Below are 25,496 nucleotides of genomic sequence, written 5' to 3' on the forward strand. Positions count from 1 at the left end.
CCCGGTCAGACAGGACTCTCTTCCCTGTAGATTTTCACAAGGTCCTTTGCTGTTAATCAAGAGCCGTTGTGCACAAAACGCGGTAATATCTGTCCCAAGTATTAAAGTAGAATGCAATTGGACTTATTTTGTTTCTTGAAACATTTCATCTCCCCTTCAAAAAGCATTGTCATTTTTGAATGTGGTTGGAAACAAAAATCAGTCAAGGATCCCACAGCAAATAGAAAGTTAATAGATATTTCCTTTATTTTTTAAACGCCATCACCAACTATGCATGTCTGCTATTAAAAGGCATGCAGTCAAATCCCATCTGCTTTTGTCTGTCATTCATTTATGTATATTATTATCTAAAATAGCATATGCTAAGAGGTAGCATTAGGCATTTCAAAATTAAACAAACAATGATCATCCATTCATCCTTTCAGATTAGGGTACTAAAGTCCAAGTGATCTCTTCTCCTCGCCAGTTGCCTCATAAATATTCCAACAATATTTATTCGGAATGAATTTCAATACACTGACATAAATTGCAGACTGTAAGCCCAGTGCAACAAGGCAGACAACACTGACTAAGCAAAGATGTAGTACTTTAAATCGGGGATTAAGGCTTTACACACAGTAGACGTGGAGAAAAGTGATTAGTGAGAGCACACACAAGAAGCACACAGTAACACACATAATCACTGTGTCATGGTGTGAACAAGGGGTTTAGCAACAAAAATACACCCTCACCTGTGGTCAGCATGTAAAGAAAAGTTCCCACACAGCTAAGTGTTAAACATACTTTTTTCTTCTTGTAGTTGTCATACTGATTTGAATAGTATTTATTTCACAAATGATAGCCTACATTTTCACATTAAAATAGTAGTGATAGTCCCACATTGGGATAACAGAACAAAGCTTTTCTGAAAGTATAGAAAAATACTTTCAAGACTTTCTGTTTTGATGAAGAAAGTTTAAAATAATTTCTACAGGTCATTGCATAGGTAAGACAGGTGCAAATCTAAATTTAGTCAAATATTCCGAAACATCTTTTAGATATTCAAAGTTAGAGCATTACATATTTTTTTTTAAATCACAGATTTTTTAAAATCAAGAGGTGTTTTCCACTGCCTAAAATAATTTAAAATTAAAGAAATATGTTGCCCTTATCTCTACAGTATTACTTTAAACTTGGCAGAGGCTGTCCACTAACACACTCAACTACACTGATTACATTCAGTGGGAGCAATGACAAGCTTAAATAAAATGAGAAAGTTTTAAGTTTGTATGTTTTAGAGATCAAGCGGAATAAAAAAAACACACATCTAGATGTCCTGACTGTTCTGGGATGTTTTTCAAAGTTTGACATTAAACACCATGCAGCTCCTGTTCCTCATCGCCCAGCTGGACAACCTCCGCAGTTCTAACGCGGAGCGCAGAGGTGGCAGCCCTGCCAAATAGGACAGAGATCAGTGTGTGCTCACAGGGGATTGAGTCTAAGTAGCTGCGTCGCTAAATACCCAAATGGGTATGACCCTAACGCACATAAGCATAGATCAAAAGCGCCACATAGGAGGAGACGCCCGAAATACCTCGGCTGAGCGCACAGAGACCAGGAAGGACACATAAGTAGCGGATAGATGGATCCCCCACACTGCAGGATTCTTTCAAAAAGTAGGAACATCCCGACTCACTGCGTTTCACAACCGTACAGAAAAAGCTCAACCTGCGCATGCACGCGCCATAGCAGATGGGAAATAAAAATAGCCATCCTTGCTGCCCCTACCTCATTCTGCGTCTCACTCGTGGTGCCGCCGATACGCTTCTGTTCTGCCTCAGCATCCCAGAGCTCGAGGAGGTGGGGGGCAGAATCATGACGGTGATGCAATGAGGCTGACGCGCCGCTCAACGAGGAGGAGCCGACCAATCAGAGTGTAATCCGATAAATTCCTCACCAATCCACTCAATTGGAGAAAGTGAAGGCTGTGCTTGACCGCAGTCGGTAGTAGCAAGGTAGATTGAGGCTGTGGGAGAATTTTTTAGTCAGCCGCCCGTGCGAACTGTTTTCATTCCCCACGTCTGCGCTGCAGATGTTACAGCTCCAGTAAAACAACATATTGTGTGACCTGAGGTATTTGATTATAGTCATAGCTGATAAAGAGTAACGATACTAAATAACATCAGCAGCAACAATAATAATAATAATCAGTAAAATGAAATTAGTGGTGATAAGCAAATAAATAAATACATAAATCCATCCATTTTCTAACACCCTTGTCCCTAGTGGGGTCAGGAGAGGTCCAGGTGCCTCCAGCTAAGGTTCCGGGCGAGAGGCGAGGTACATCCTGGACAGGTCGCCAGTCTGTCGCATGAATACATAAATAAATAGGTTAATTTGATTTTACTTTTATCAACAAGCCCAAGGGAATAATCATCTAACATCTTTGGTACATGCAGGACAACAGTTGCCAAAGAAGTTGAACTACATCTAAGCTTACTTTATATGCCTAGCATTGAGGGTAGCCTACTTACTGCTGTATTTTTGCAACGAGATTCTATCTCTATTTTGTTGAATACAACACTGACTATTTCAGTCTGGCTGTTTCTGTAGTCCTTTCTTTTCAGTCAACTGATCTGGACTTGCATCAAAAATATGCCAAACTCTTGTGTGTTGATATAATCAGACACTGCTGAATGGAAGCATGTATCTTTCACTATTTTTCTATCCATCAGTGTCACCTTTAAACATCCTAAAGTTGCCAGTCCCAATGATTTTACAGGTTCTCTTTAACAAGGAAACAGGGTCTTCTTATCATCTTTACTTTTTGTGCATTACTCTTTCACGCAAATATTTCTGTCTGCTCCAGATGGCTGGTCTGAGTGACAATGAGTTTTTTTTTATAGGTCATCACTGCGCTCATTTTTTTTATTTACTCTTTTTGGGCTATTTTGTGTGTTTGGGTTTTTTGGATTTATGCGGTACATTTTAAACAATTATCCCCACCTGCTACATCTCTCTTCTGTAGCCACTTAGTTTATTACGTCTCCCATTCAAATTCCAATCAAAGAGCATTTGATATGCTCTTCATTCAGTCTTGTGACATTTTGCCTTCTGCACTTTGGTTTTGTTCCAGTGGAGAAAAATTATTGTGTCAATTCGGTTTAGTGCCTCTGGTCAGTAAGCTCGCATATGCATCATTCTTTACATCTCCACAGAACGACACAGAGGCATGACGATTTTTCATGCAGAACTGCCTGGGGCCTCAAAGATCTCCTTCATCCAGCAGGGATATCTTGTCTAGACCTTTATCCATTGATATTTTACTTTCCTCCAGAAATATATTTACAGTATTATGCACTGTACATATTGAAAGATACAAGTCTTAACAAACTTTTTAAAGAAACAAGTTTTACTAAAAGATAAATAAATAACAAGGGCTTTACCTGTATTTTTGCTTAAGTCTAAGGTTTAAAATCAAACTGACAAAAACAATCTTATAGATTGCATGATAACAAAGGTAATAGTCCATTCATCCATTCCATCTGTCCATCCATCTGTCCATCCACTACCTACTATTCCCACCGGAGTGGAGGTGTGAGGTTAGATTAGATTACTAGTTTGCATAAAACACACTTCAGTGGCTTTACCATCATAGCTGATGCAACACAACACATTTTGGGATTCTTTCTATATGCATATAATTTGGGGCAAAAACTATGCAAATAAATAATGATTAAACATATCACTCAACAAATCTTTAAGTACAAATTACACTTATGTGACTGGATTAAACATTATGACTTGTACTTGATCTGTAAAGAGACAAAGGAAGCAGTAGGATTTAATTTTTTATTGCCCTTTGATCAACAGTATTTCAGATGAAGCAGCCTGACAGCAGGACATAATCAGAAATGTTCTTGTACAAAGGAAAGTACAGTAAACTGTTTATTCTAAAAAATACACTTTTTTCAATGTAAAATATATTCTGTTCAAAGTAGGATACAAATGTCTCTATTAACTCCTTTATATTATATACTTTCTATATTATAAATAAAACAATTTTAAGAAGATCGTATCAGTCTGCACACCAGGTGCGAAGAATAATGCTTAAAAATGTTTGGTTCAAAGGTGGACCTGCCGAAATAATACAAAAGTAGAGAAAACAGAATGAAGTTGTTCAGAGTCTGTTAGTAAAAAAAAAAAAAAAAAAAAAAAAAGAATAAAATTTAAAAGGACTGAGTTGAATTATATTTTATCATAACTTTGTAATAATCTAACGGTATAGATTTGCACATGATTCAAATCAACTAGATCAGGGGATTTTAAAGTGTGTGTTGTGTCTCCTCTAGTGGTGCCATGACATGAGGAAAAAATAAACAAACAAATAAACAAGAAAAAACAACTGCGAGCGTTTAACAAATCTCACTAGGCCTATGCCAGAGACATATGGATTTTTAGTACCTGAAGATGTGATGGGTAAAGCGAGGTTTATAGTTGATGCCATGCTAATAGCACTGTCCTTCCCTGTGCATTGGCTTTATGCACGGTTGTGGTGCCAGACTGTGCCAGATCATGCGCACAACCTTTCACTCAAAATGAACAATTCGGAGGGTGCCCTTGCAGAACAGGTGCCAGCATTTATATAATCCCTCGCTGAAGGCTCATTCTCAGATAATATTGCACCAATGTTTGCATCAAATATAAAAGGGAAAGTTGCTTATTTGCTCTCTTATGGGGGACTAACTCTTCCACACTTTGAAAACCCCTGAATTAAATTATGTAATTTAATTAAAATTAATGTAAGTTAAGATATATATATATATATAGAATTGATTAAAAACAACAGAAAATTGCTATGAGCATGGGATCAAATACTGAATGGTTTATTAAACTGGACTACTGCTTATCAGGAAAAACCAACCATACACTGCAATGAACATTAAAATGACACAGATTAATTTCCATGTCTGCCCAAATGTACTGTATCAGACGTATATCCACTTTCTATACTTTTATCTGCACTTTTATCTACCCTTTCTTCACTTACAATTACACCCTGCTTTTTCTCACAATTTACAAATATATACACAGTTTCTTCTCCATTCCTGTCAGTTACCCTCATCTTTTTACATTACTTAACTGTATGACCTTCATTTAAACACTTTCCTAACTGTACCAACAGCAGTCTTCCGTTACCCTTAAGTCTTTTGTTCTCTTTTATTGATCGTACTTGACTAAACTCAATGTGGGAGATTACATTTCAAAGGACACTTCTGGGAACAGCCTTTCTGTGTTGGAGTTTGGGGGACATGGGAGAGCTTTCCGGAGGGGGCCAGTGAGGTTTTGTTAGCTGAATGTCTTCCTCTATTTTAAAGGTTTTCTTTGGTGGATAACCCTGAGGGGGCCAGACTACGGTTATCTTGTTGCAGTGTGGCTTGCTTTCTTTAAATGTTTTTGTCATTTCGTGTTCACCTCTGTGGGGTTTATCTATTGAATTCGCACTGCTCATGGAATATCTCCAATCTATTTGATCATCTAAGGGATTTGGCCCATTGCTTCCCACAAGAGGATTTTGTCGAAGGCTGTCTTCGTATATTCCTTTGGATTTAAGAAGTTGTTTGTAATGAGGTTGGCAGTAAAAATGTCCATGAAGAGAGACATAATTTCCCAAACTGCAAAGACAAAGAGGAAAAAAACCAATCATTTTTGTGTGTGTTTTTTTAAAAATTCTGTTTTTGTAAACTAGTATTTATTCATTTTTATTTGTAGGAGACAATTACAATCCATTCCAATCAAATGTTATACATTTATATAATTTAAAGTTTAGTAAATAAGACAAAAGCAGAGAGAGAACATTGAACTAATGTCACATTTACCTTAATTTATTTCTGCAATGCTCACAGCAGAAACAGGATTTATGGTACTTTTTTTTGTCCACTATCAGAGCATCCATCGGATAAGCCCTCCTCCGACATACTGTGCAGAGCTCCGACTTCGGAACACGAATCTGCTTTCCAAACAGATCAAAATGCAAATAGTGAGGTTTTGAGCATATTCAGCTTTTCAAACACTTTACTGAAGTTGAAAATAGAAATTATATATATATACGTATATATTACTATTCTATATTTAGAAAGATATTTTTATTTCAAATGACATGTTATAGCAGTTATGAAAATACTGAGCATTAGCAGAATATTGTATTTTACCCACATTCATACTCAAACCACATCTCTGTAGTTGTAATATCTGAAATCCCTTTTAGATTAAAGGTACATAATGTACAATAAATCATATTTGCCAAGGTAGATATGCACCTTACTTTAATGCACTGTGGTTTTATCAAACAGACTGAAATTAGTGTTAACTAGGAATGTCAAAAATTCATCACATACAGTGGTGTGAAAATGTGCTTGCCCCCTTTCAGGTGTTTTTCCCCTCCCAATAATGAACACTGTCATCTAAAAACTGCATTTTGCGTTTACTTGTGTTGCCTTTGACTAATATTTAGATTCTTTTGATGTTCTGAGACACTTATGTGTAGAAAAACTTTCAAAGACAATCGGAAATCAGGAAGGGGAAAACATTTTTTCACACCACAGTATAATACACATAACTCATCTGAAGAGTGCAATTAAGCTTTTTTAATTTATATATGTTAAATTATTAAAAAACAAAGCAAGGCCTTTATGCTATTGATTTCGTAGTTTTTCTGTGTTGATGCTTCTGAGCCAAACGTTTTGAACTAAACCTGGACCTAAACCTATATACTGTACGAGGAACTGGATCCCTGCAACAGCAAATAATGGTGTCTTGGTTTCACAAAGAATCCAGATTATATACAAATCTATGCGGCTAATTTGGGACCTCAGTTTAACAGTTCATATTAGTTTTTTGTACCTTTTCCTCTTGTAAGTACTTTAAATATCATATTTCAGATTTTAATATTAATCAAAAAAATATTTTGTTTATCTGTGATACTGATTACTGTCTCAGTTTTAGAGATATCCAGTTATAGCTTTCAAAAGTAATTTTGCTCCTGCTGAAGTTGTTTTTGTTTCGAGAAGTTTGTTGAACTGCTAAGGTAACAGTAGCATGTCTACTATTTATTACAATATGATTTGTCAATATCTTAGTTTGTAACATATTACAATGCCATGTTGAAAATAGTTATAAAAAAGTTGCTCTCTTCCCTCACAATTGTATTATTTTGCTTTGAGTATCATATAAATTTCAGGAATAATGTCTTAGGACATGTCATCTTATCAGTAAAGAAAAACACATGAGGAGACTAAAAAAACAAAAATAAAGCAAAGTTGAAAAAAGCAGAGAACAAGTTGAACAATCTTAATATTTTAGTTTCATTCATCACAAAGCAGATTTTTATCATAATTGTATCTGAATAACACTACAATGCCAGTAATACCAACAATCCTACCAGATTGCTCCATATATTTATAATATAACCCAACAATCCTACCAGATTGCTCCATATATTTATAATATAACCCAACAATCCTACCAGATTGCTCCATATATTTGTAATATAACCCAACAATCCTACCAGATTGCTCCATATATTTTGCCCCAAGTAACAGCAACATGCAGCCATGCACTGAGCAACACCAATGTGTGCTGAACACACATCGGTTTCAGCCCTAAAGAAATGGCACACATGCATCAATCAATGCAGGTAATAACCCACAATGGCTCATGAACCACATGTAAGAACTTTAATTTGCCTAATTTATTTTACTCAAGATAATTTCTAACTTAGATATTTTAAAGTTAGCATATTAGCAAATCAGTGACATTTGTTTGTCAACCTCCCTCTTAGCACTCCTACAGACTTCCATTCCATTTCAGACACTTTTCATTAAAGAGACTATGAAAACAATCTTTTAACAGCACATAGGCCATGCTGTTTCATGCCATGCACTTTTTACCCGATGAAACAGTCTTTGTCTGATGTAGCACAGCTTGTGACGATGTCTCTTCAGAAACAGTGTACCCAAGATTTTTGAAAACTGTTTCACTCTCTGTCCATGTTTTATGGAAATTCCTTAGCAGATTTTCTGTGGTGTCCTCATCGTAAGTTTCTGTTCGCCTGGCAGCTTTCTTTTTGACAGCATCGGCATAAGAAAAAGGGACTGGCTGGGATGAGACACTTTCGGAGTGCTGAGTGACAGCAGTGAGTGTGCCAGTTACTTTGTTACCAAATTCATCAACATTCGAGAAACGTTCTGTGATTGTTTTGGTTTCTGAGAGGGCAGATGGTTGTGCCAATATTGTTTCTGCATCATTTTTTAGAAAAGGGAGGGGGGTGCTCTGCCTTGAGCCTCCCTTTGTCTCATGAGATCTTTCCAGCTTTGAAGAGTCTACTCTTGTTTTGCCGAGACTTGATACAAGCTCTTCCTGATCCTTTCTCTCCTCTGTAGCTGAGAAACATTGCTCACCCAGTTCAAAAACATTTCTAATTGCCTGGATGTTAAACCTTGGTATTTCCTGTTGTAGTATGTCTGCTTTTTCTTTATTATAGTCTGAGCTTTTGTTGTCATTGTGAAGGCACTGTAGAGGTGGAGTGAGCTCTTTTCTGCTATATTGCTTTTCTTCTGGGGATTCAAATTTGTTTATAAAGCTTGACAAGTCTGCCTTTAGAGGCTCATCTTTTTCTCTGTTATTGTTTTCAGCCTCACACTCCTCCATCTCAGGACCCAGCCGTTCACTGATGGTGATGAGCTCCTTGCGCACAAAGATCTTATTAAGCTCAGCTTTTTTTGCCCCTTCAAAGAACTCCCGCTTTTCTTTGACAGATGCAGATATCATGTCAGATTCATCCGAATCTTCTGCAGCATTTTGCTCCTTTTGGAGTAGTAGCACATCATTCTCAGAGCTACTTTGTGTAATGCTTGTTTTTGAGTTGGATGATTCAGTCAATGTCCCTGAAGTCTCTGTAACTTGAGCATCAGTTTTGATTTGCTGGTGAAATGTTGACGGCAGTTCCACAACCTCTGATTTTTTCTCAATAACTTGATGGGTGAGTAGTGGTGGGGGTGTGACAACCCGAGAAAGTTTTGCTGTTGTTTCTTTGAGTCGGACCAAATTTTCTGCCTTATCAAATGTCGGCGAAGGTGTGATTCTGGTGATGCGTGATGTTGGGGTGTCACACCTGCGTGGTGGAGGTGTAGGAGGGGTGGGTGGCCTGTGGAGTAGGGTGGGTGATGGAGTCACTCTCTGTGGTGAGTCTGTTTTTCGTGTGGACTCGATGGTGATAAATGTTGGAGAGGGAGGACGCATTCTGAGTGAGGGTGATGGGGCTCGAAGGTCGATTGACTTGCACAAACTCACTTCTTCTTTTCTGCTTTCATGTGAGGTGTTTTTAAGAGTTTGGTGTTCAATTTTGGCAGAACCAATACTGATTTTCGATATTCTTTGTGCCACCAAGGCAGAACTTGCTTTCTCTGCTACCAGCTCACATTCATGCTTCTCCAATGTTTCGTCTGTAAGTTCCATTAGTTTGGATTCTGCAAGTTTCTTAAGATTCAAAATCATTTTTTCATTGGTCTGAGCATCGCTTTCAGCAGCACTTTGTTCCAATTCGTGTTTCCTTTCTGGAGTTATGATCGAATCTGGCACTAAGTTTAAAAGACTTTTTACTGATTTGGAATGTGTTTTCTCTGAAATGCTTTGTGTCTCTGTGATTTGAGAGATTAACACTTGGACGTCTTGCCTCTGAGATCCCTTTGTTCTCTCTGTCGTGGATTTTACAAGTTCATTTTGTTCTGACTTGCCTGTCACCGTAATTGGGACATCCCGGTTTTCTTTTGGTTGTTCCTTTGCGCTCTGTTGAGAAACTGTCACTTCTTTCTTTTGAGATCCATTCCCTTGCGTTTGAAGTGCTTTTTGTTGCACAGACTTCTGATCATCTTTTCTGTCAGCAGTAATAACCTCTCTCTTGATTTGAACGTGCTCTTCTTTGATACTTTTCTGAACTTTGTCGACTGCAATTGTTTCCTCTTCTTGTTGAGTCATTTCAGATGTTACTCTCTTTACTTCTGTGTTTGATTCAGTGACATTTTCTTTACCCTGGCCTTGCTGTGCATTCACTTTAGACTTTTTGGATTTCTTCTTCTTCTTTACTGGAGCAGGAGTTTCTGGTTGATTGGCAGTATTGCTTACAGATGTTGCAGCCACAGCAGGGGAAGTAATATCATTCTTTATCTCTTGTTTTATATCTGTGGCTTCTGCTTTCAAATCTTGTGAAACACTCTGCTTCTCATTGTCACTGGATTTGTTCATCTCTACTGGCTTTTCTTGTTTGTTGTAGTTCTTTTTGGATTTTTGGCTTTGTTTGCCTGTTTTTCCGTTTGCAATGAGAGATGTATTTTCTGTTGGAAGATCTGAGATATTTTCTTGGCTCCTGTTTGAAGACACATTTATTCTGTTTGTTTCATCTGTAGAAACATTATTACATACATGTTTTGCCTCGTTATCAGATTTGTTTTGATCTTCTGATTTGTTAGAAGTAGTGTTGTGCATTTTAGTGTCTGTTTTGGCATGGCCACTTACATCAGCGATAGAGATCAATACTTTCTCAGTTTGGCCAGACTGATTAGAAGAGACTGATACAGTTTTCTGAGTAGTTGTTTGCAGGTGCTGTCTAACAGTTGAGACGGAGGAGAGCTTTTGACTGGAGACCAACTTAGTATTTTCACTTGATACAATTTGCTGTTTTGCAGACAATGTAACTGTGGAATCCATAGTGGTGTTGCCATGGTGGGACCTGGGATTGCTTTGGGTTACATCTGATACCAAAACCGTCATGGAGGAGTCTGAATGAGCACCCATTTCTGTATTTGTGCTTCCCTTCTGAGTGGTTCCTGAGATACTGTAATTTCCCTGATCCCTATTGGACAGCATTTCAAGAGCAGCACTCACAGAGTCATGTGCAAAAGTGGGAGAAGGAGAAGTTGGGGGTGTGTTTTCCTCTCTCAGTTTCCGGTATTTCTCCTCTGATTTTATCAGTGCTGTGTTAAATTTACTAGCTTTCCCTCTCATGAATGGTGGAGGGGAAGGTGGAGGAGTGAATTTCACTGGAGCAATGTAAACTTTCCTTAGTGGTAGTGGCGATTCTGCTGGTAGAGGTGGAGATGGTGGTGGAGTAAATTTCACAGGAGCAATGTTGACTTTCTTGAGCAGCTTAGGGGATTCTGGGTATGGAGGAGGGATGTCACGGGAGACCGTTTTTGAAATGTGCATGGTTGCTTCTGTTTCATTTTGGATTGCCTGCACTTCAGTTTTCACCGATGGTGCCTGTACCTGTTGCATTTTACTGAATTCAACTTTAGACTCCAACTTTGGAACTGGCTGCAAAGCAGGAACTTTCACTTTTTTGACTATCATTCTTTTTACTGTTGATGGAGAAGCAGGAACTGCTTGCGTTGGGGTACTCTCCAGTTCTCGTTGAGGTGGAGGAGGTGGGAGGAAGTCTTGCTCACCAGTGAGTGGTGGTGGGGGGGGAGGAAGGTGGTCAGTGTCAGTATCAGCAGTTGGCGGAAGAGGACTAGGAGGAGGAGGAAGAAGAAGGTCTGTTTCTGCAACAGGTGGAGGTGGTGGTGGTAGAGGCAGATCATGCTCTGGTACTTGTGACTTTAAAGTGTAATTGTCAGTTTTTACTTTGGTTTTAGACAGTTTTCCCATCCCCTTTTGGTTTGATTTAAGATTACGAAACTCTGTTTTTACCGTTTTTATGCCATGGTTTTGAGTAATAGTTTTGTGCTCCACCACCGTTGAAGTCTTTATTCTAACTGTCTCTGACTGATTAGTAATGGAGTGATTTTCCTTAGATGTTTCAACCTGCTTTGCTGTTTTTATCTTTTGTATGTTCCTCTGGGCATCTGGATTTAGGTTTTTCACAGCAGGGCTCTGTTTGACTTTAACCCTTCTGTATACTCCATGCCTGACTTTGGGAGTTTCCCGCTGTGCTGTTTCCATAAGTGATTTGATTGTGCCTTTAACATCACCCTTTATCACTTCTTCTTTTTCCTGTTGGATTTGCTCCTGTGTCTCATATAAGGACTTGATTGACATTTTGACATCACCCTTGATATCATCTTCAAAGGCAAATTTTTGTTGGGTCTTTGGGGATAGTGGAGGCTCCATGAACATCTGAATTGTCCCTTTGACATCTCCTTGAACATCTATTTCCTGCTGACATATTTTTCTCTCACTTGAGGCATCTTGCAGACTTTGCATTGCCATATGAATATCACCTCGCACAATTTCTTCCTTTTCAACTCCCTTCACTGCTTGCTTTGCCATTTCCAGAGATTTTAGGGTAGCCTTCACATCTCCAGGAACTAAATTCTCAACAGCAAAACTTCCAACTCTGGAGGTGGATGATTTCTCAAGAGATCTTAGAGCGCCCCGGATATTTCCGGGAATAATATCTGGCTTTTCCACCTCTTTGTTGCGTCTCTGAGCCCTCTCCAGACACCGCAGTGCTTTTGGAATATTGCCTTTTACCACCTCCTCTTTTTCCACAACCACTGTCTGTTTAGCTGATTCTGACAATGAGCTCAAAGCAGCTTTCAAATCTCCTTTGACTATCTCCTCCCTCTGGATTCTTTCCAGTGAGACAGTTGGCTCTGCCATGAAAACTTTTAATGCATTGTGAACATCTCCTGGTATAACATCCTCTACTGAGCGTTCAATTTGCATTTGATGTTGGCCGAGGATAGATTTGGTGCTCTTGATGTCGCCCCCAATGATCTTCTCTTTGTTAGTTGTGTCATCCAGAGTTTCATCAGGGCCCAACTGGAGCTGTTTGAGATAATCAAGAGCTCCAGATTCAATGCATGTGGAGTAAAAATTGACATTCCCCCTTTCAGTGTCATCTATCTTTATCTTCACGGCCTGATCTGACTTTTCTGAGCTGGACAACCTTTCAAGAGCACTCTTTATGTCCCCTTTTACAACGTCTTCCTTTTCAACATTAACACCCTGGTTTTTATGTAGAAGGGAATATAATGTCATCCGTACATCTCCTTTTTCATCCTCCTGAATGAGTATGCCCTGTTTTGCTGATCCAGTCTTACTGAAGAGGTTGTTGATTGTTTCCTGAATGTCACCATGCAGTATTTCCTCCTTTTCAACATTACTTTCTTTTTCTTGGCTGAATAGTTGCTCCACTGTTGAGCTGATGTTTCCCTTCTCTTCTGAGTCTATGACAATTTGCTGCTCCCTTTCTTCCTTTCTGTTGAGAAGGTTCATCATAATAGTTTGTAGATCTCCCCTGATGATTTCCTCTCTCTGAATCTCTGGAGTCTGCTTATTCATTAGATGGTATTTTGCCATTCTTACATCACCAATCTCGTCAGCCTCTATTAGTATTCCCGTTGAATTCACCATTTTCTGACTGTAAAGTTCCTCAAGAGTTCCCTTGATGCTTTTCCCCAATATTTCAGTCTTTTCTACCTTAGCCTCACTGAAGCCATCAAACGGTGTTGTTTCAAAGAGCCATGTTGTTGTTTTTACATCTGCTTTGGGAATTTCCTCCTGAGCGACAGATATGTTCTCACCCTCATCTACTTCTTTAATGTGATCGAGAGGATTTTTCTCAAAAAGCCAGACTGAATGTTTAACATCTCCCTTTGCAACCTCCTCCTTTTTAACAGTTTCAATTAGATTTTCAGAGCTCATGCTTCTTATTTTGTCAATGGACTGAGTTTCAAACCTCCACTTTGCAGACCTGACATCACCTCTCTGTATTTCACTCACATTAACAGTTCTAACAGATCCCTCTGAGAAGGTGTCAGTTTCAAAACGCTGTTTATTCACTCTCACGTTGCCTCCTTGAATGTCTTCCACAGTTTTTATAAAAGGCTTACTGTCTTCAGCAATCCTGTCAAGAGGCTGAGTCTCAAATTTCCATTTGGCAGATGTTACATCTCCTTTTTGTACATCCTCTTGTGTTACAGATTTAATGATATAGACCTCATCTGTGTCTTTAATTGCATCAAGAGGTTTTGTTTCAAACAACCACCGGGTCCCGACAACATCTCCCTTTTTCACCTCCTCACTTGTAACAGTGGTGACCTCATGGTAGTGACCCTCTTTGTCCTGTATGGCATATAGGGGCTGTGTTTCAAACATCATTGTGTAATTTCTCACATCACCTTTCTCTTCCTCGTCGCAAATAATTTTGGATGTTTTTATGCTTTCTGTTTCAGAGGAAACCTCTTGGATTTTATCTAGGGAATAGGTCTCAAAAATAAACCGACCCTTGTTGACATCACCCCGTTGCACATCGCTGACTGTGTGACTGTTCATATATTCCTCTTTGCTGTCATGTATCTGGTCAATGGACTGGTTTTCAAAGAGCCATTTGCAGTTCACAACATTTCCTCTTTGTATGTCCTCGGTCTGAACTCTCTTGAGCTTTCGCATTACTTCATCAGAGGAAGATGTCATGATGTCTACTGTTTGGTTTTCGAAAATATATTTTTTTCTTGAGACATCTCCAGATGCAATGTCTATCTCTGTGACACGTTTATAAGATCCTATCTCCTCCCCAGTGAGGTTCTCCAGGTTTTCTGTCTCAAAAAGAAAGCAAGCCATTTTTACATCTTTTCCTTTAATGTCTTCTTGGTTTAAACTGCGTGTCTTCAATACTGTTTCAGTTTTGTCATGAATCGAATCAAGTGTTTGTGTCTCAAACAGCCATGTGCAGGTTTTGACATCTCCCTTGCGTATTTCTTCTGATTCATCCTCTTCTTTTAGTTCCACTCTTTCATACAAGATGTCCATTGGCTTTGTTTCAAACAACCACTTGCATGTTTTCACATCCCCCTTCACAATATCCAGAGCTTTATTTGTCTCCACAGTTTCTTCATCTTCAAGATTGCTGAAGTACTTGATTGCATCAAGAGGCTGTGTTTCAAATAGCCACTTTGCAGTCTTGACATCGCCAGATTCAACTTCCTGTTTAGATATTCCTTTAATAATTTGATATTTTTCAACACCGTCATCAAACTGATCAATGGGGCGTGTTTCAAACATCCACTTGTAGGTTGTTACGTCTCCTTTAACTACCTCCTCACGGCGCACTGTTTTCACCTCATGAAAGTGGCCTAAACTGTCTTGCATGGCATACAATGCTGATGACTCAAACAAGTTCTTATTTGATTTTACAGAGCCAGATGTCACACCCTCTATTGCAATCATTTGCAATTCCTTACTTGTGTTAAACTCTGTGCTCTCAAAAATGTGCTTGTAGTTTGACACATCCACTTTATCAATTTCTTCGAGGTCAATCGTTCGAATTACTTCTCTCTTTTCCTCTCTAATTTCCTCCAGTGGTTGACTTTCAAATAACCATTTCTGATGTCTTACATCGCCCTTCTCCTCATTAAGTGGTATGGTCTTTTTCAGTTTGCCTACCTCGGTCAACTCCTTCAAGTCTTCACTTGGAATCGTTTCAAAATATTCTCTGGCTGATCTCACATTACCAGCAATAATTTCTTCTTTTGTCAAGGAATAAGTATTTGAATCATCATTTAATGTATCCATTGGCCGCGTCTCAAAGACCCAACAGTTCCTACGAACATCTGCCCTGCAGCTTGTTCCATCCTCTTGCGTGAGATCATCCTCAACATTTACAGTACGAATGACTTCTTTTTTCTCTTCTCTTATTTGTTCTAGAGGCTGACTCTCAAACCGCCACTTCTGGTGTCTCACATCCCCTTTCATTTCTTCATCTACTATTGCCTTTTTAAGTTTTCCAACCTCAGGGCAGTTCTTCCTGGCTACTTGTGGACTGGTTTCAAAAAAATCCCTTGCAGATCTAACATTTCCTCCTATAATCTCTTCAATCGACTCAGATGTCATGGCCATTGGAGAGTCTTTTGGTTGTGTTTCAAAGACTAACCGGTGCTTGCGCACATCAGCTCCAATAATATCTTTCTTCTCTGTTTGCAAACTTTGCCACTCATGGAGAGAATTTAATGTTTTTATCTCAAACAACCATCTTCCCCAATCTCCCTTGCTGCTATCCTCCATAGACAGACTGCACACAAGTTTTAAAGGAGCAAATTCTTTATTTGTCAGATCCAGAGGTTGGGTATCAAAAAGCCAGCGTGAAGCAAGAGAGTTCTCCAGTTCAGTTTCTATTTTGCGCACAGACGTTATCTCCAGCATTTGGCTTGATTGTCCTATGATAACACATTTAAACTGAGTGTCAAACGTGCTTGTTATGACTTTAACTTCTCCACTTATTTCTTCCAACACTGAACGTAAGCTCAGCAGGTGGCTCTCATCAATAGTCTCTGTGTGCCCCAAGCTTTCTGTTAACTTACTATCAATCATGTAAATAGAAGCATTTCCATCATCTTCAGTAAACACAATTTCCTTTGTCAAATCCTCCTCCTTGTGCATTTTGTTTAGAGTGTCCATATTTTGAGTTTCAAACAACCATGCTGCGGCACGAACATCCCCTTTGTCAAATTTGTTAAATTTGTTTTTATATTCCGTTGAATTGATGTACAGTGAGCCCAGCTCATCTATTGGCTTGGTCTCGAACATCCATGCCGTACGTCTCACATCTTTACCCACAATTATTTCCTGTTGAGTAATTTTCTTGTTGTCTTCTTCCTCATCGGGAGTTTCATCTTTAATAGCATCCAATGGTTTATTTTCAAACATCCAGCGCATGGCTTGCACCTCCCCAGGGAGAACCTCTTCCCACTCCTCATACTCCTCATCATAGACATCATCGGGACTACCATCATCATCATCCTCATATGTGTACACTTGGCTCTCTACCTGGTTGTTCTCTGTTTCACTGTTTTCACTGTAGTACTCTTTTTCAATATTCTTACGAACCTCAGGATGAATGTGCTTGTATATACGTTTCAGCTCAGACATACCCTTCTGCTTGAAAAAAGCTTCTCGATTGAGTTGTTGTTTGTTTACTGGCTCCAGAGGCTCATGTGAGGGATGGCTCACTGGAATATTTTCACTGTCTGATGGCATTTGTAATAAGTGTGGAGGAGGAGGAGGAAGATATTCAGAATCCTCAGCTGGAGGGGGTGGAAAGTCCTCAAAATCCATCACTGTAGCTGGGGTTGACTCCGTAGCAAATTCCTTACACACTTCACTCGTCAGCTTGTTGCTCTGATTCAAGTTTGAAGACCACTTTGATCGATTGATGTCACGTCCAATCTTTGTTGGGAATAAAAATGATAATTTTTTAGTAAATTAGCTATTAAAAAACATGAGTATATATTTGAACACATTGAAGTCTCAAAATCTGGTTGTTGATGGGGTCTATACAGAATGATAATCCATCCATAGTTAAATAAACTTCTAAATTGCTTTCTTCTCATTCACTTCCAAACGACAAAGAAATAAATTGCTGATATAACACAAGACAAATCTGTCAAGATTTTGAGTGAGCAGCACAGGTACACAACAGTCCAGTGACACAATTTACCTCACCTACGTATTATGAATTTGCACAGGTGTATAGCTTCTGCAGAGAGTGTGTTCTACTGTGCAATTGTTTAAGAGAGTTAAAAGAACTAATCTTTACATTTTGAGAGTGATCTCAGAAAAAGATATGCTTGTATTTCAAAAGTTATTACCTTAATTGGTTTTTGTGCAGCAGCCTCTTCTATTGTTCTTTCAAAGTGATCTCTCAGCTCTTTGGTTGTGAACCTGGGAAACTCTTCGTCTAATTGTTAGCACAGGAGTTACAACAGAGAGGAGATTTATATTAGCAAAGCAGAGATAGGCAACACAGAATGACGATTAACAGAGTTTCATGAGCTCCTACCTGTATCATTCTGATGGTTTTCATAACTGGATGCCAGGTTGCTGTCATTGTAGGTCACCTGTGTGTGTTTTAAATAAAAAATTATGAGAGGGAATTCGTGTAACTGACACGTACATAATTATAATTACTCGTCTTGCAGTTATGTATGTGATGATTATGTATTATTTTATCTAATGAGTAGTGAGTAGCTACTGGGATAAATTGTAATACATTTCATCCTTGATTTTAGTCCTATTGCAGTCCTATTGCACAGATTCTGCTGAAAGCTGAGAAATAGGCAAAGGTCTTCTTGTATTTCTTTTAGAATCATAATGACAGAAATTGTTATGCATACCATAGTTTCTTGGAAATTTAGCTGCTGACTGCCTGGGACGACCGACCTGCTGCCACTTGACACTGTAACCTCAGAGGTTGACATCTCCTGTTAGGGCAAAAGAGGCATTTGTCAAAGATGGTAGATGACATCCAACCTCATAACACAAATTTCTTAGTGCCTCATATCACAACCAACTCTTTTTATGGCCAATAATCAGACTCAACTCCAATTTACTAAGTCTGTTAAAGCATAATAGTACACAAGTAAACACCATCAACTCCTTACGGTTCTTGAGCGCTGAAAAAAAATAATCACAGGAGTAAAGATAATAAAGCCAAGTTCTTCTTTCACACTGTGCAAAATAACCAATGAATATTTCATTTATATTCCTTATTTAATGATCTGTCTACATAAATGGACTACAGCATTTATAAACATACCTGCCTAGAGGCTTTAATAAAAGCTGATAAAATATCAAGCAATGCAAGCAACAAGGGTCCATATGTTCAATTGCAGGGAAAGCAACACGGTGCCATGCAAATGTATTTATAACCTGATCTTTTATGAAATTGTTCACATTACAACCTCAACCTTCAATATATTTAATTAGGATTTTTTGTAAAAGACCAGCACAATTAGTACATTTTTGCTTGGTTGATTCATGTCAAAATCTTAAAACATCCAAACTGGATTAGTAATCTTGCAAGGCACTGTATATACAACCTCACACAGAGTTGAGTTTATCAGTTTGTACTTGCAGAACTCCCATTCGAATGATTAGAATGTCAAGCGTCATGATGCAGCAGCAACCAGTTCAGGTCGTTACAAAGCATCGTCATGATTTGCACACTCATCTCCCCCAAGCACTTTGCATCAACCTAATGGAGCTGATCTGTGTACCTGCTCAGTTTTGTGATGAAAATGAAACTGAGTTACACTGTGTGATGTTGAAGCTTCCTGGGTATGAATTTGTTTCCTTATGCTTGTAAGTCCCCCAGGCAGGGAACAGACCTCTGACTCCTCCATGACCTAATGAAGCAGGAAACATTGTTAGCTGCTTCCACTTCTGGAATTAAATAGCTGCTCAGTATGGCTTTTCATATTGGAATGCATACACCTGTCAGGGGTTGTGACAGCTCATGTAGTTTGTGCAGTGTTTTCCAAATTTCCCAACAGTTGCTTAAATCTAGTAAGTGATTTTATGTTTTGCATGAATGCAAAAACTGACCCATGGTCACAGGAAAGAATTGTCAACTTTATCAAGACAGAAACAACAATTTACCTCAATTACCTCCATTGTTGTTTCCATGATCCATGATCATTTTTGCAGTGATCATGGATATCACTCTCTAATATCATATACTAAGGAAGAATACATTTTCTTTTCACTGCAACTTGCAGGGAAATTATGAAAGCAGCTATCTGGATACATAGTCCATGCACATGCTGGAATACCCCGCTGGTGATGGTGTTGTCTGCTCGCTTGGAGACAGCTGCCTGGGACATAGCCTCACAGTTGGCCTGTGGGATGACGACTGAGTTCGCAGAGTGAATCCCGATTCCTCTGGTTTTAAACTTTTAGGATGTCCAGCCCTGGTTGAACCTGCACTGCCAGCAGCTGAGGCATACAAAGGCAACAGTTGGAGAACACTTTTACCATCTGTGTTTTTTTTATCCAATAATTGTCATGTAAGTGGTGTGGATGGTGGTGAGGCAGACGCTGTAGACCCAGGTATGATGAATAAGGAATTTAATAAGGCAACACACAGTCCAAAAACAGTCCCAAAGCCGGGCAGCACGGCCGAGCTAAAGCCAGGGCTCGACGCCGGTAGCAAACGGTTAACGAGGGACGAAAGGTAGACAGGGCACACAGGAACGGCACGACAAACGCCAAGGGCGGCAAGTAACGACAAGGACCCGACAAAGAACAGACACACAGGTGACACTAAATACACTGGGGGTAATCATAGAAACGAGACACACCTGGGAACAATCAAGGGGAGGACAGGACAACGAAGAGACTTAAGGGGACAGAAAACTCTAAATAAACACAGAAAGACACAGATCATGACAGTACCCCCCCCTCAAGGGCGGCTACCAGACGCCCAAGAAAAAAAAAAAAAAAAAAAAAAAAAAACCCAAAAAACCCAACAAGGGTGGGTGGAGGGGTGCCGGACGGCGGGCCAGAGTCCAAACGAACAAAAAAAAACAACCCACAGTCGTGGGCGGAAAAACAAGAAGGGCCAAGAGTCCATAAACAACAAAAAAAAAAAAAACTACCCACAGGGTGGGCGGAGGCAAAGGAGGCGGGAACCACTGAGGTGGTCTGGCGGTCGTCCGCGGCAGCGGGAACTACGGAGGTGGTCCGGCGGTCGTCCGCGGCGCTGGAGGCGGGAACCACGGAGGCGGTCCGGCGGCCGTCCGTGGCGCTGGAGACGGGAACCACGGAGGCGGTCCGGCGGCCGTCCGTGGCGCTGGCGACGGGAACCACGGAGGCGGTCCGGCGGTCGCCCGCGGCGCTGGAGGCGGGAACCCCGGAGGTGGTCTAGCGGCCGTCCGCGGCGCCGGAGGTGGCAACGGGGAGTCCCGGGGGCCGCCCACAGACGGCGACGACGAGCCCCCCGAGGCAGGGTCTCTGGTGGAGCACAGGGGGTCTCAGTGGGAACACAGAAGGTCGGGGTCTCAGGAGGATCGTAGGGGGTCTGGGTCTCTGGAGGAACGCAGAGGGTCTCGGGAGTCGGGGTCTCGGGAGGAACGCTGAGGGTCTCGGTCTCGGGTGGAACGCTGGAGGTCAGGGTCTCGGGTGGATTGCTGGAGGTCAGGGTCTCGGGTGGAACGCTGGAGGTCAGGGTCTCGGGTGGAACGCCGGCTGGAACGGCCTCCGGTGCGCCGGCAGGAACGCCGGCTGGAACGGCCTCCGGTGCGCCGGCGGGTGCGCCGGCTGGAACGGCCTCCGGTGCGCCGGCGGGTGCGCCGGCTGGAACGGCCTCCGGTGCGCCGGCGGGTGCGCCGGCTGGAACGGCCTCCGGTGCGCCGGCGGGTGCGCCGGCTGGAACGGCCTCCGGTGCGCCGGCGGGTGCGCCGGCGGGTGCGCCGGCGGGTGCGCCGGCGGGTGCGCCGGCGGGTGCGCCGGCCGGAACGCCGGCTGATTCGGCCTCGGGTGCGCCGGCCGGAACGCCGGCTGATTCGGCCTCCGGTGCGCCGGCCGGAACGCCGGCTGATTCGGCCTCCGGTGCGCCGGCCGGAACGCCGGCTGATTCGGCCTCCGGTGCGCCGGCCGGAACGCCGGCTGATTCGGCCTCCGGTGCGCCGGCCGGAACGCCGGCTGATTCGGCCTCCGGTGCGCCGGCCGGAACGCCGGCTGATTCGGCCTCCGGTGCGCCGGCCGGAACGCCGGCTGATTCGGCCTCCGGTGCGCCGGCCGGAACGCCGGCTGATTCGGCCTCCGGTGCGCCGGCAGGAACGCCGGCTGATTCGGCCTCCGGTGCGCCGGCAGGAACGCCGGCTGATTCGGCCTCCGGTGCGCCGGCAGGAACGCCGGCTGATTCGGCCTCCGGTGCGCCGGCAGGAACGCCGGCTGATTCGGCCTCCGGTGCGCCGGCAGGAACGCCGGCTGATTCGGCCTCCGGTGCGCCGGCTGGAACGCCGGCTGAAACGGCCTCGGGTGCGCCGGCTGGAACGCCGGCTGAAACGGCCTCGGGTGCGCCGGCTGCGCCGGTTGGGGGTGCTGGTCCCGGAGCTGGAGCTGGATCTGGGCTGGCGGAGAAACTGTGCGGATTGGGAGGCAGAGGGTTACCTCTCAGCACGGCAGCCGCCGTCAGGCACTCCCTCTCTGCCTCCTGTTGCAACTCCGCCAGCCCCAGATGCGGAAGTCGCGGGATCCATTCGTCCAGCATAATCACCAAGCGTGTGGCTATATTCAGGCGGTGACGGGCAGAGTATGGCCTTGCCACCTCTTCGACATAGTCCTTTATGGTTTTCCGCAAGCCCCCTGGGTCCATGATGTAATTAGCGTGCCTCACCGTACAATTGGTCGGGTCCTTCTGTCATGTAAGTGGTGTGGATGGTGGTGAGGCAGACGCTGTAGACCCAGGTATGATGAATAAGGAATTTAATAAGGCAACACACAGTCCAAAAACAGTCCCAAAGCCGGGCAGCACGGCCGAGCTAAAGCCAGGGCTCGACGCCGGTAGCAAACGGTTAACGAGGGACGAAAGGTAGACAGGGCACACAGGAACGGCACGACAAACGCCAAGGGCGGCAAGTAACGACAAGGACCCGACAAAGAACAGACACACAGGTGACACTAAATACACTGGGGGTAATCATAGAAACGAGACACACCTGGGAACAATCAAGGGGAGGACAGGACAACGAAGAGACTTAAGGGGACAGAAAACTCTAAATAAACACAGAAAGACACAGATCATGACATAATTTGAAACCAAATAACATGATACTGCTATTATAAATATATTTAGATAAAATCGGGTAAGTAATATATTTTTGTTAAAATCTGATAGATTGTGTCTTGAATGCCACTCATAAAGTGCTGCTGCAGAGCAGGTAGTACAAATTCAATGATGCTCCTCTGGTCCAGGACTTAAATAATTTGCACAGCTATCTTCTGGCATCCAGCTGCTCACAGGATGTGCAAGATTTAGTAAAAAGGTGGTAAGCAACTATCAAATGTTGGAAACGTTAACGTGATTTGTGGGGATTTAACATTATACCTCATTTAAATTTGCTCTCAAATGATATGAATGTACTATTTAATGTATCTCGGCACTTATTATCCTCTTAGATCAATGAGTACTTCTGTAGTTTCATAACCCTGTGAAATTATGGCTCATATCATTTAGAGTTTTAAGAGGGTCAAGATTCACATTAAGGTTACTGTATTTCAAACTGTTGTATAATGAAGCCCTGCTTGTAAATCATGTTTCTAGTATAATTGGAATAAGCGTATATGACGAGAGAATAACCTAAATGGTTTTATGATGATAAATTTCACTTCCTTTGTTTTTTGTTAGCTTCTCTTGTGCTTTTATTTCTAATAAAAAGTTTATGTGTATCTGCTAAACCTCAAAGACTGTCAGGAGTTTGGAATGTTACCTTGTTTGTCTCTCAGTTCTTGTTAATTTAAAACGTGCTCAAAACAATAAGAGAATAAACTCTAAACTCAGTTTTACCTAAACAGCCTCGGCCTTTTTGATGGCACAACAGTGAATAAATCAAACATTCTATACTTATTAAATTATGGAAAATAAACTTGAAATAACTAATCTGTGCTTAGTTTATTTATTTTGCTAAAAATAAGTGAAACATATAATATATATATTTTTTTTATGTTTTTCATTTAGAAATTAATTTATATTTTGAAAAAGAAAAAAAGATTGAATAAGTGTTATGCCAGTAAAATGAAATGTAATCACTTTTTATGCTGGTAGGCTATTTTAAATGTTTCAGTACAACTTATAAAAGATCAACAAATTTGGTTAAAACAATTCAGTCTAGTGAAATGATTTTGATACCAACCAAAAAAATTCAAATCTGTCTTCAGGTCCAGCCTATTACATGGCAGACTAGGTTGGGACAAGAGCTCAAATATCAAGAAAGTGAAGTTATCTTGGCGCCATGTACATGCAAAAATAAATCCAGCCTATTTTAGACTTAACCATCATGGGTCATGTTTCTCAGTGAAATACAGTGGAAAGCTGGGAGGTCAAAGTTCCCCTTTCCAAAAGTATGAAAAAACTTGCACTCATGACCTTGCATTTAAGAATGCATTTTCAGTTTCTCTTCAAAACTCCTTGTTTCATTACCTGGCTCTGAGGTTGTAAACTATCTAACAGCCAGAAGATCTGGCCTTCATACAAACGAACAAACAAACCGCTAAGCTACTGGAATAACTTCATAGATTTTTTTCTAATCTGTTCTTAGGCTAAAGGTAATTTTAACTTCTCATTTTATTCACAGTTTGGTTTATATTTTGCTCTCAAATCCTGTACTATGGGAGGATGTTTGCTCAGCACCAGTGATTCAGTAACAGCCTTTAGCTATTTTGTTACATCTGAGAACATTAAGGCAAACAAAGTAAACTTGAAAGCCAGAAACAGGCAAAATAGTTAAACAGCACCTACCAGGAAAGGATGGTGTTGAATTATAAAATATCTGATCTCAGTAAATAGAATCCCACAATAAGGCCACTGCACCCCTGCCTGCAGGGTCTTTCCAAGCAAAAAGAAAAATCCGGGTCAGTGATGGAGACCAGCTCCAAGGCAATGTGTTCATCTCTGTCCAACAAGCAGACAGTGACAGCTGATTTTATTTTAGACCCTCCGCCCCCTTGCAGAAGATGGTCCCGCGGTGTTTTTTCCCCCGCTTTTTTAAGGTTCTAAGGCTCCATGCCTCCTGTGCCGAGTCCCAAGAAAACCCATACAGAAATACATACTGTGACTTATTTGCAGGCCCTTGTATACAGCTAAATCAGGTCACAGAGGTTTCATCATCATGTCTATCACCAGAGTAGATTCCATAGTTCAACAGCTGCTACCGTCTATCATCATAGAACAAAATATGCACATAGAAACCCACAACAAGATACTCTGAGAATTTAATCAGCATTCACTTTTTCTGGGACCAAAGCAGAAGAAAGTGGGCATCAAGCAGATATAAATTCCTCACAACAAAAAATGGTGTTTATATGTGCGAGTCTGATTTGGGATCAGTGATGTAATGCTACATGCGGAGGAGTACAGAGTTTCTGGGGCTGTAAAAACAAGCGACACCTCTACGTGTGGAGGAGCTGGCCGGCTCGTCTTGTTTAGCAAAACTGCAAACTGTGGCGCCAGCCTGGCTGTGGTATCTCATGGAAGCTAGCTCAGTGTGTCTGCCAGGCATCGGCTCTTCCACTGCATGTATAACTCACACCTGTATTTCTACAGACCACCTGCTTGGTGAAGAGTTTTCATGTTTTCTTTTTTCCTTTCATCCAATCTTATTTATTTTCCTTAAAACTAACTTTGCTTAAATATTTGCATGCATCTAGCATGTAACTGGCTCAACAGTTTTGTTTATCTTCTATTTTATCTATTAAAAAAACAACATTCAAATTTGATTATTTGTTTTAAAGCAACGTGATGTAAAATCTAAGATTTAGCCTTTTTAAGAAAAAATAATGAACTTTTTAATCCTTTGTGAAGAACTTCACATGAGGTGGAAAACCAACACTCCAAACACAATATGCTTGCCAGTTAGAAAGGTAGAGGCAGCATCATGGTGTGAGGGTACTTTGTTCATCAGCGGCTAAGAAGCTGGTAGGAGTTGAAGGGGAACATAAACGAAAGTTTAGGGAAATTCTTG

General features: G+C 41.3%; 2 protein-coding genes across 2 annotated transcripts in view; both read right to left on the bottom strand.

Annotated features, from left to right (window-relative positions):
- Positions 1-1,837, bottom strand: part of b3galt1b (UDP-Gal:betaGlcNAc beta 1,3-galactosyltransferase, polypeptide 1b) — a 42,257-nt gene extending 40,420 nt beyond the window's left edge. Inside the window, exon 1 of the mRNA XM_028024501.1 lies at positions 1,768-1,837. The gene's annotated coding sequence lies outside the window, so the exon portion shown is untranslated. The remainder of the gene's footprint in view (positions 1-1,767) is intronic.
- Positions 1,838-3,817: 1,980 nt separating this feature from the next.
- On the bottom strand, positions 3,818-24,526 carry xirp2b (xin actin binding repeat containing 2b). The gene is made up of 9 exons (XM_028023299.1): positions 24,275-24,526; positions 19,587-19,749; positions 19,032-19,160; positions 18,150-18,236; positions 17,816-17,873; positions 17,625-17,713; positions 7,929-17,202; positions 5,859-5,989; positions 3,818-5,654 (listed from the first exon to the last, which is right to left on the bottom strand). The coding sequence occupies exons 2-8, from the start codon at positions 19,635-19,637 to the stop codon at positions 5,898-5,900; spliced, it is 9,780 nt and encodes a 3,259-aa protein (XP_027879100.1). The 5' UTR covers positions 19,638-19,749; positions 24,275-24,526; the 3' UTR covers positions 3,818-5,654; positions 5,859-5,897.
- Positions 24,527-25,496: the final 970 nt, after the last annotated feature.

Source organism: Xiphophorus couchianus, chromosome 7 (assembly GCF_001444195.1).
Source record: "Xiphophorus couchianus chromosome 7, X_couchianus-1.0, whole genome shotgun sequence".
Classification (NCBI taxonomy): domain Eukaryota; kingdom Metazoa; phylum Chordata; class Actinopteri; order Cyprinodontiformes; family Poeciliidae; genus Xiphophorus; species Xiphophorus couchianus.